Source organism: Thamnophis sirtalis, unplaced genomic scaffold (assembly GCF_051295495.1).
Source record: "Thamnophis sirtalis isolate CommonGarterSnake01/CBP01778 unplaced genomic scaffold, rThaSir2_p1.2 scaffold_13, whole genome shotgun sequence".
Taxonomy (NCBI): domain Eukaryota; kingdom Metazoa; phylum Chordata; class Lepidosauria; order Squamata; family Natricidae; genus Thamnophis; species Thamnophis sirtalis.
The window spans coordinates 567,583-578,432 of record NW_028261393.1 but is presented as its reverse complement, the minus strand read 5'-3'; the positions used below and the strand labels follow the sequence as shown (position 1 = coordinate 578,432).

Here is a 10,850-nt window from a genome sequence, read left to right as displayed (position 1 = left end):
TTCTTCTCCTGCCTGGCCCAAGGAGGGCACCTCCGGACTCCAAGGGATGAACCGCAAATACAACATGGTGTTGGTGCTTTCAGTGTGTCTGCTTGTCATTTCTACAAAAGCGAGTTTTGGTGTTGCTGTTATTTGGCAGAGGGGAAGAGTCTGTCAAGAGTGCTCAGAGCATGTGAAGAGTGCTTTTTGGTCCTTGGAAGCTGGCAATTTCACTGCAGGGATGATACCAACAGCACAGGCTCCTCTGCAGATGCCACACAGCTCTGCTCTAGAGCCCACTTTCCACATCTGCACTCAGCACATAAAGCTTGAGGCCGGGCCTCTGAGCATGGGCAAAGTGCCTTGACAATGTCCCTTGCGTAATCTCTGCCCATCTTCCACAACCGAGTCTGAGCTTTGGGGAAAATCACCCTTGGAAAAACACTTCACTGCCCAGCTGTTGCTCAGCTCCAGCTGCTGCTGGCAGAGGGTCAAGCTTCCCACACACACACACACCCCGGCCAGCTCTAATCTGTCCCTCATGTCCCTTCAACAGGTGGGACTGCCAAGTGTTGCTGGGGGGGGGAGGCTAGGGCAGCCTGTGCGTGCCCTGGCAGGAGCAGATTAATGGCCTGAGAAATGGGGGGGGCAAGGCAGCTGCTGCAGCCCCATGAAAGACTTGAGGAAGGGGGGCTCTCTCCAACTGACCCACAGGAGCCCATGGAGGCGTTGCTGTCCTTTTGGTGCCCTTTGCTAGCATGGAGGACATCTGCCTGCCAGGCCATTCTCCCCCACAGCCCTCCCCCCCTCAGGTGTGCCATCCCAGGCTTCTTAGAGCTTTGGCAAAGTGCTGGCCGAGAGGATTGCAGAGTCCTCGCTCTGGTCCACAAAAGGGCAGGATTTCTCCTACCCCTTGAAGGAAAAGGAAGGAAGGAAGGAAGGAAGAAAGGGGAATGGGTAGCTTTTACAAGCATCCTCTCCCATAATGGGAGGGCTTCACTCCTACCCACACCCCCATCGGGCACCTGCCCATTCCCAAAAGCCTCAGCCTGGGGCTCAAACTTGCCCCTTGTGGCCAGACCCCTTCTGCCTTTGGGCTCCTAAACTGCCCCCCCCCCGGAGCAACGGGCAAGCAACCCAACTGGAGGCGGGCAGCCCGTCAATTGAAGGAAACAAAGAATCTTAACTCAGTGGAAAGAATTGTGTCATCGCCAGAGGCCACGTGGCTGCTGGCATCCGGGCAGGGAGGTTGGTGACTCTTGACCATGGCTTCCGTGTCCAGCGTGCTGTTTTCCCAGGAACCTCTTGTTTCCCCCCCCCCCAAAGAGAAGATGGGGCCACAATGAATCCTGGTCTGGTCTGATCTGGAAGAGTTGACCTTCCTCCCAATTCATGGGATCAGGACCATCCTTGGCACTGCCCTGCTCCATAGCCTGTCCGGGGTCTGCCGTGCCCAGCCAAGGGGTAACCCTGATGGGAGGGACTGGCCTGGTATGACCTCTTCCCTTTCTGGAGGTATCAAGGCCTCTCACTTGCAGGGGGCTTGCAATGCCCAGCCTTGAGCCCCAAATCAGCCCCAACTGCCCCCCTCCTTCTACTCTCTGCCCTCCCTTCGCACCCAAGCAACAGACAGCTGTGGGGAGCTGGCTGCAAAAATTGGGGCCCTCCAAGAGCCTTTGGGCAGAGAGGGTGGTGGGCAGCCCTGCTTTTTCCTTCCTCTCTTTGGTGTGAAACCAGAGACAGCTGCGGTTGGAGAGGAGGGCTCTAAAAATAAGCTCCCCTCGCCTCCCCCCCCCACAGTCGCCTGCGATAGAATTCCTCCGGGGGAGCTGATCCAGCGGTTGCTGACGTCAGACAGGGTGCCCGGTTCCCAGCAAGGAAGTGCCAGCCAAGCCCCTGGATGGGGAGTGGGCGGAACGTGGCCCTCCAAGCTACGGGATGAGGAGCCCCGTTGGGATCTGATCAGGATGGGAGTCGGCATTTGGCATCTGGGGCTGGTTCCCATCCCTCTTGGAAAGCCTGGGGCCGTTTTTCTCAGGCGTGGCCACTTTAAGCCATGGGGACTTCAACTCCCAGAAAGCTGGCTGGGGAATTCTGGGAGTTGAAGTCCACATCGCTTAAAGTGGCCAAGCTTGAGACACACGGGGGGGGGGGGGAGGGGAGGCTTGTGCCAGAGAGGAATTGCATCACATGGTCTTGTGGGGGGGGGCTCCCTCTTCACCTGCAGGTCAATTGCTCAACTGGCTGACATGTTTCCTTCTAATGTGTCTCCCCCCCCCCCAAAGAAGGGCTAGATTTCCACCTCCTCAGCAGTCCAATTTGGTCGTGCAGACAAGGCGCCTCCTCTGCCAGGAAGGCGTTCCTGAGGCCGGAATCCAGATTGAGCCAGTCCAAAGCCTGAAGGGAGGACGGGGCGGACACAAGGCTGCCTCTGAGCATGGGCTGAGCGTCTACCTGGTTTGGAGTTTAAACACGGGCATTTCTCTGCCAGGCCGAGCACAGCAAAGCAGGCTAGGGGAGAGGGGGTGGCCGTCCTTGGTGGCATCCGCATGAGCTGGGGACGATGGGCTTTGCTGGGCTCCAGGGCAGGAATTGTGCAGCTCTCTGCCCTCTGAACTGGGTGGATGCACCCTTCATTCCTGAAAACCCGAAGACCAGCAGGCCTTCGCTCAGGTGCCACCTGGGAAAAATCAGATTATTCCTCCATGTTGAGTCACTCATCCCCCCCCCCTGCCTCCAGATCTTGTGGGAAGAAGAAATGCTTGGGATCGGTTAAGGGCAGAAACGGGTAGAAGCGTGCAGGGAAGGAGACACTGAGGCAGGAGGTGCCCAGGCTCTTTGGCTGAATCATAACTCTCCATAAATGGAGCTAAATAGGAGTAAATTTATGGGAGAGGGAAAAGCTGGCAAAAAAGAAAGAAAGAAAGAGAGAGAGAAAGAAAGAAAGAGAAGGGAGGGAGGGAGGGAGGGACATTTTGAAACTTCTCCCCCACCATTTCTGGGGTCCTTCCTGGGACAGGAGCAGAACTATTTCTAAGAGGCTCTGCAGGATTTCCTAAAATTGTCTCTCCTTTGTGAAAGGGGGGGGGCTAGATGCTGTGCCCCCCAGGAGCAGCTTCCCAGCTTCTGACTGGAAACAGATGTGCTTGGGAGCCTCCTCACACCCCCCCCAGAACCCAGGACCTCCCTGCAGAGTCGGCTCTCTCAGTGCCCTCTGGGGGGGGGGCATGCCTGCCAAGATACTTTGGTGCTCCAGACGGAAAGTCAAGCGGCCCTTCCAGACTCCCCCTAAGTGGACACGGCTTCCTCTTCCACCAGGCCAGCTCGGTCTTTGTGGGGCCTTGCTGGCTGGGGGAGGGAAGGGGGGTGACAGCCAGACCCAGGGGGGGGGGGAATGGGACCCATGCTGAGAAGAAGCAGGAGGGTCTCTTGTGCCTGGGAATCCGCGAGGGAAGGTCCCTGCAGCCTTTCTCCCTCCCCCATTTCAGGGCTGGTAAATGCGCTGCCTCCCCCCAGTCTGGACAAAGGGGCAGCTCCATGCACCTGGTCAGGCTGTAGGACGGGAGGCAGGCATGGAGGGGGGGGAGTGTGAGATCAAATTCCCATAAATCCTTCCAAAGAGGCAGCTGCAGCAGCACAGAGGCTTCTCCCTAGAGAAAGGGGGCTGGGAATGAGGAACCTGATTCCACTCTGGCTGGGAGGTGGGGGGGGGGGCTGAGGCAGGCCCAGTTTGCAGGAGACCCTCTTGGATGGAGCGTGTTTCTAACTGTGGCCCCAGAGAATTTCCCCATGGAGATTAATCCAGGTCCCCCCCACTTTTCCAGGAGGTGCAGAAGAAAAGAGTCCTCTGAGCTTGCGCAGAAGGCTGCGAAACCAGTCCGGGTCTCTGCCTGCGGCTGGCAGTGACTGGGTGTCCCATATGTTGGACTACAAAGCCCTTTACCAGAGCGAGGGAACTGCATGATGGGCTCTGCTCTGCCCCTTGTCCTTCTTACCTAACCTGAATGCCTGGCGGAGGGGGGGACATTTCCTCCCAGCAGCGCCAGGGTTCCAGTTACCGCACTGAGATGAGGAGGGGGCCCGGTTTGGGCAGCTGCTGGAGGCCCAGCACCTGTTCAGCTTTCAGCTGGGAGTCATTGGGGGTGTGTGTGCATGGAGCAAGATGTATCTGGAGCAGCTGAAGGGGGGCTCCGCTCCCACAGACGATGCCCCCCCTTTCTCTAGGGTGCTTCTAGCATGGTTCAGGCCCCTGATAGCAGCCCCCCCCCCGCCTTGCTCTCGGCACCCCATTTGTCTCTTTCAAGGCACCTTGACGGCCTCTTCCAGCCGAGCACGCAGATTTTGCAAAGTTTCCTCTCTTTCTGCTTGGATGCTCCTTCAGGAACTGTGTGGCACCAGCTCTCTGGCAGAGCCCTTGTCACCCAATCAAACCTTTCCTGGCCAGGTCCTCGCAGGGGGCAAGGGAGGGCGCTGCGGCTGCCCCATCCAGAAAGTGCCCAGTGCCCAGAGCGGAGACTCCCACCCAATTTCAAGTTGAGCTGAGGGTGCTGCATCCAATCACAGCTGGGCAGCTGGCCCAGGCTCAGCCAATGGGGACGAGGGCCAGGGTTTATATGTCGAAGCCCCCAGCCCGGGCTCTTGGGTCACCTATTGTGCCGGAGTGAGACAAGGCAGCCCCTGGGACTCTGCAGGCTTCGCTTCTCTTGATCAGGTAACACCCCCCCCCCTCTGATCTGGATTTGCAGCCGGGGTGGGGGCAGAATTGACAGGAACAGGTGGGGGACTTTTGCTAGCAACTTAGGGGGAAAATTAAATGGCCCTTTTTGGAAAATGCTGCCCTTCGTGCAAAGCCCCTCCGTGAAACCAGGGCTGGGGTTTGCCTGCAGGGTATTTGGGGTGGGGGTGAATGGGGAGGGTGGCCACAGATCTGGCCATGACCTTGTGCTCTCCCTGCCGTGTGGGGGGGTCAAGGGTGGGTAAAGGGAGGCTGGAGACGGGGGGGGGGGGGCTGACAGAGCCCCGTCTTCTGCAGAGTCTCTGCTCAACCTCTCCACCCCCTGCAACCGCCCCCCCTTCCCCGGCTCCCCCCACCCCAGAGGCCGGGTGCCTGGCTTCTCTCGTGGCTGCAGAGAGTGCTGACAGTGGTCGAAAGCCGCCCCTGGAATGCCGCTGGCCAAGATGCTGCCCTGCGCAGAAGCCGCGAGAGGCGCTGACCGGGGCCCTTTTGTGGACAAAAAGAACCCGCTATAAATAAACTTCCTTCTGAGAGGCTAAAATTATCCCGGCCTTCTGTGGGCGGGGCTGAAGGGGAGGGGCAGGGGCTGTGCCCTCCCCACTCTCCCACCCACTTGGCACCCACACCCAAGACGCTCTGCACAGCTGCGGCCCCCCTGGGTCAGCTGACATCGCTAGTGCTCGACCTTGACGGCGACCCTCAAGAAGGGGACCCCATTTCGGTCTGAGGGCCACTGGGGATTAAGACTCTCCCACCTGGGAAGCCTTTTGGGGTGCGAGCGAGGGGGAAGGCGGACAGCTTGTCTTGAGGAGGGTCTCCAAACCCTGCCTTGCCAAGGGCTTCCTCCTGCAGAGCTGGGCCCCCAGCCATTGCTTCCTGGAGGGGCTCAGGCCTGGGTACCCTCTGGTATTGAGGGGCCCCAAGCAGGTGGAGCGAGTGGGGTGACTTCTCGGATGGTGGCCGAGCCAGACCCCCCCCTTCTAAAAGGGGGTACAGGTTTGTTTTGAAGAACGGCAAGAAGGAGGACTCTTCGGATCTCCAGAGGTTGAGGGGGTCCCGTCTGCTGCCCCACATTGGGGAGATGGCCAGTTCTGGCTTTAGAATCTTAAGATAGGGGTCTGACTGCCCCCCAATGTTTCTGTTACTCAATATCTGACACCCCAAATGCAAGGAAGTGGCCCCAAACCAGGCCTCTCCTGCAGTGAGAGGGTGGAGTTTGGCACAGTGTGAAGTCCTGGTTCGTTTTCTTTTCGAAATCTGACCGAACTGATCACCTCTGACTCCCCCCCCCCCGTGTCCGATCCTCTTCTCCCTCTGGTGGAGGAAAGCTTCCCAGGCTCTCAGTGACCCTAAGACCCCTCCCCGTCTTTCTAAGCCCAGCAGCCTCTCCTGGGGATGGGGGGAGCGAGTCCCATAAGGCTCCGTCTCTGGGTACATTTTCACAAGCCCCTTTCGAGTCTCGCTGCCCAGAAATTCCCGCCTGGCTCTGGACCTGCTGCAGCGCCAAGCGCTTCAGCCTCTGCCCGTCTTCCCCTGGCAGGACCCGCCGTCAGCCGCCACCATGCCTTTTGGAAACACCCACAACAAGTGCAAGTTGAACTTCCCCGCGGAGGAAGAGTACCCCGACCTCTCCGTGCACAACAACCACATGGCCAAGGCCATCACCCTCGACATGTACAAGAGGCTGAGGGACAAGGAGACGGCCAGCGGCTGCACCCTGGACGACGTCATCCAGACCGGCGTGGACAACCCAGGTGGGCCCTGCGGCGGGTGCCCCTTGCCCGTTTCCTCTCATCCCAGCTACAGCAGTCGGAGGAGGTCACCCTTTGGCTGGCAGCAGCCCCGGAGGGGGCTGCCACTGGCCTCGCCCTCTGTAGCTGTGCCAGGCGGTGCCCCCTCCTCCCCTGTGGCTCGCTCCCCCCTCTGGCGGGGGCTTGGCATCACATTGAGCAAGTTGGCAGCTGGTTGCCTTTGGGTGAAGAAGGCAGAGCAGAGCCCAGCTTGGCTTTCTTTTCTTTTTCCATTTTTCTTCTCCTCTTCTCTTCTCCCTCTCTTCTCCCTCTCTCCTTCCCTCCCTCCCTCCCTCCCTCCCTTCCCTCCCATCCATCCATCCATCCATCCATCCATCCATCCATCCATCCATCCATCCATCCATCCATCCATCCATCTATCTATCTATCTATCTATCTATCTATCTATCGCTATGTCAACTCTGGAGCTGGCCTGACTGAGGCCGTTCTTAGGCTCCAGGGTTGCCACAATGGAGAGTCCGTTTAATGTTGGGTTTCCAAGTAATGCGCCCACAAAAACTCCCTTAGAGAAGAGTTTTATTGTCTATATCAAGGCAACCGACTGCAAAGGACGTGATTTTCACCTAATGAAAAGTAAAAGTTCTTCCCCCTTTCCCAAACAACCAATCACTCCTCCTTTCTTCAGCCACCTGTGGGCACCCGGACAATCTACCTGCCTACCTGTCTTCTTCCTCTCTCTCTCTCATCTATATCACCTCTCTGTCTTGCTATCTAGCTGTTTGTCTAATCCACTCAATCCATCGATAATCGATTTGACCTGTGTGCTGCCCACCATGCGCACAGCGGACTTCTGGGCATGGGGGAGGGGAGAGCTAAAGCAGGTGAAAGAATCAAATCCCTTCTCTCAGTCTTATGATTGACATGGACTAAAAAAAAGTTGGTTCCGTCTAGACTCTAGATCAGTGCTTCTCAACCTTGGCGACTTGAAGATGTCTGGACTTCAACTCCCAGAATTCCCCAGCCAGCATTCGCTGGCTGGGGAATTCTGGGAGTTGAAGTCCGGACATCTTCAAGTTGCCAAGGTTGAGAAACACTGCTCTAGATGTTCACTATGAATCGCTCTGCTGGCAGGGGAATTCTGGGAGATTTCGTTTTGGTTTTAATTTACTCCTTGGAATTTGTAAACATTTTGGAGTGGAACAAACGGGGAGGCGAAGGCCTGCCTGGAAAGAAGCGTTGCTAAACTAGGCTTGCCAGATGTCACCAGGGTCCAAGGGGGCCAAATGCATCGGCCTGGGCAGCCTCTGGGGGTGGAATCTGGCTGGCCTTCAACTGACCCCTGCCAGACATTCTGCTGGGGGTTAGTGGGCAAGCCCCCCCTCTACCCCACCCCCCCATCTGCCCCAGCCTGGTCCCAAATGTGTTTGGGGCAGCCGAGAGAACCAGGCAGGGGTGAGCGGAGGCCTCCAGGTGTGCCGGCCCCTCGTCTTTCGGAGGGGGGGGCCTGGGTCTCCTCCCCGCTGAAGCCCCCTGTCCTTGCAGGTCACCCCTTCATCATGACGGTGGGCTGCGTGGCTGGAGACGAAGAATGCTATCACACCTTCAAAGAGCTTTTCGACGTGGTCATCCATGACCGCCACGGAGGCTACAAGCCCACCGACAAGCACAAGACCGACCTGAACCACGAAAACCTGAAGGTGCAGGCGGGGGCCGGTCTTGCTTTGCTGGGGAGGGGGAGGAACTTAGGGGAAGCCCTTGCCGTTGAAGGGCGCAAAGACCAAAGTGTGTGTGTGAGAGAGACTCCGTGTAGCCCAGGCAGGTGCCTCCCAGGCGTTCCTGCGGGGGTGTCTGGGAGATTGCAGGGTTCCCTCAAGGGGCTGGGCGTGGGGCTGGTCAGCCAGGGCAGAAAGAGGACCCCCGGCTCTCCTTCCCCGCAGGGCGGTGATGATCTGGACCCCAACTACGTGCTCAGCAGCCGCGTGAGGACCGGCCGTAGCATCAAGGGCTACACCCTGCCCCCCCACTGCAGCCGGGCCGAGCGCCGGGCCATAGAGAAGCTGTCCATCAAAGGTAAGAATTTGCCCAGAATTGGGGGTCTCCACCCAAACTTTGGAGGAGCTCAGCTGCCCCGTTTGCCCGAAAGCCCCGCCCCCATTGGCCGGCTGAAGGCAGCGCCGCCCGGGGTCCCGACAGGAGGCTCCCCCGCTGATCCACCAGGTGGCGCTAGCCCCGCCGCTCCTCGGAGGGGGGGGGGATTGGGGCTACTGCCCCCAACATTCCCGGCGCCCATCGGGAAGGCGCCCCAGTGGGAGAGCCCGGGGGGGGGGTTTGGGGGTGGAAGCTGAGGAGGTGCGGAGCGTAAACCTCTCTCCTTCCCGCTCGGAGGGGGGGGGGCTGTAGAGAAGCCTTGGGGGGGAGGGGAGGGGAGGGGGCGCAGCCTTTGCTGAGGGTCTCCCGCTCTCCCCCCCCCCCCCCAGCCCTGAACAGCCTGACCGGGGAGTTCAAGGGCAAATACTACCCGCTGAAGAGCATGAGCGAGAAGGAGCAGCAGCAGCTGATCGACGACCACTTCCTCTTCGACAAGCCCGTCTCCCCGCTGCTGCTGGCCTCCGGCATGGGCCGCGACTGGCCCGACGCCCGCGGCATCTGGTGAGCGGCTCCTGCCTGGCCCCCTCGGAGCCTCCCGGGCCCAAAGGCTGCTCCGGCTGCCCCGCTTTCCTCACCCGGGTCCTGCGTCTCCCCCCTCCCCCGCAGCAGAAGAGCTGCCGAAAGCCGCTTGGCAAGTGGGGAGGGGGCAGCCGAGGGGCCGGCTCGATGCCCTTAGGGGTCCCCCGCCCAGCGCCGACGGAGCCTGAGGCCTCTGCTCTCCCTCCCCCAACCAGGCACAACGACAACAAGACCTTCCTGGTGTGGGTGAACGAGGAGGACCACCTGAGGGTCATCTCCATGCAGAAGGGGGGCAACATGAAGGAAGTCTTCCGGCGCTTCTGCGTGGGGCTGCAGAAGGTGAGGGGGGGGCCAGGGGGGGGGCAGCAGGCCACCACAGCTGCTCCTGCTCTCTCTCTGCCACGACTCAAAGGGCTGGGGAGGGGGACGGAGCTCCCCACCCATGTCAGTGGCATAAAGACCCCACTGGGAGAAACAGCCCTTTTGGGGGGGGGGCAGAAAAAGAGAGGTGGGTGCCACCTGCTTTGCCACGAACCCCTGCCGACCTCTGCTCCCCCCCCCCCAAAGATCGAGGAGATCTTCAAGCAGGACGGCCACCCCTTCAGCTGGAACGAGCACCTGGGCTACATCCTGACCTGCCCCTCCAACCTGGGCACCGGCCTGCGTGGCGGTGTCCACGTCAAGCTGGCCCACCTCAGCAAGCACCCCAAGTTCGAGGAGATCCTGAAGCGTCTCCGCCTGCAGAAACGCGGCACAGGTGGGTGGGGGGGCAGGGAGGGGACCCGGGGTTCGGCTTGGGCAAAGGGTCATCTCGCCAGTCCTGGCCCCTCGACTGTCTTCAGGCAGGAAAGATGCCACCAGAGGGGACGGGGGGGGGGGGCATTCTGCAGCACCCCCTGCGTTTCATCCTGGGGTGGGCGGGCGGTGGGAGCTCTAGGGAATTTGCTTCTCGCCCCCCCTTCTTTCCAGGGGGCTCGTTTCTGTCTTCAAAGCAGCCCCTTTCCCCAGTCAAGAATGAGGGCCGCTGGCATTTGCCCACCATCTGTGCTGGGCGCTCATGTGCCCCTTGTCCTGGGCAGGAATCCGGCCGGGTGCGCCCACTCGGCCTCCAGCCGCTGGAGTTGTCGGGCAGCGTGCTTAGGGGTCCGGAGGGCCTGGCCCTCTGCTGGCGGTCAGCGGACTGAGCGTGTGCTGTGCTCCCCTCCCCCCAGGTGGCGTGGACACCGAGGCCGTGGGTGCCGTGTTCGACATCTCCAACGCGGACCGGCTGGGCTCCTCCGAGGTGGAGCAGGTGCAGCTGGTGGTGGACGGTGTGAAGCTGATGGTGGAGATGGAGAAGAAGCTGGAGAAGGGCCAGGCCATCGACGACATGATCCCCGCCCAGAAGTGAGGGGTCCCACTGACCCCCCCGGGCAGCCTGGGGCCTGGACTCCGGGGTGACCCCAACCCTGCCACTCGGAGCGGCAGCTCCTGGCGCTCGGCTCTGCCCTGCGAGGGGCTCCGAGGGCCAGGGGCGGCTGCCCTTTGCCAGCTGGGACGCTCTCCTCCTCCGGGGAGCCCCTGTGGACGGAGTTAATAAAGCAAACGCTCGGCCCCAGGGCCTTGTCTGCCCCCCCGGCGCCCCGTGCCTTTCTTCTCTCTGCGCGTGCTTGGGGACGGGGGGGGGGTGTCCTCCATCTTGCCCTCCAGCCCTTGAACCCAGGGCTACCCAGGGAAAG

At 60.4% G+C, this 10,850-nt stretch overlaps 1 protein-coding gene across 1 annotated transcript; it reads left to right on the top strand.

The window, feature by feature from the left end:
* Window positions 1–4,609: 4,609 nt before the first annotated feature.
* LOC106555794 (creatine kinase M-type) lies at window positions 4,610–10,744 on the top strand. Its single transcript, XM_087727607.1, has 8 exons — window positions 4,610–4,690; window positions 6,255–6,468; window positions 8,008–8,162; window positions 8,403–8,535; window positions 8,943–9,114; window positions 9,348–9,471; window positions 9,700–9,889; window positions 10,344–10,744. Exons 2-8 carry the CDS (start codon window positions 6,276–6,278, stop codon window positions 10,520–10,522), a joined length of 1,146 nt encoding a protein of 381 aa, XP_087583733.1. The 5' UTR covers window positions 4,610–4,690; window positions 6,255–6,275; the 3' UTR covers window positions 10,523–10,744.
* Window positions 10,745–10,850: the final 106 nt, after the last annotated feature.

Bases quoted from the DNA above. Each gene is read 5' to 3' on its own strand.
- LOC106555794 (XM_087727607.1), top strand. From the start codon at position 6,276: ATGCCTTTTGGAAACACCCACAACAAGTGCAAGTTGAACTTCCCCGCG. The intron at 6,469-8,007 runs GTGGGCCCTGCG...CTGTCCTTGCAG, and splicing joins GACCGGCGTGGACAACCCAG to GTCACCCCTTCATCATGACG. The intron at 8,536-8,942 runs GTAAGAATTTGC...CCCCCCCCCCAG, and splicing joins AGAGAAGCTGTCCATCAAAG to CCCTGAACAGCCTGACCGGG.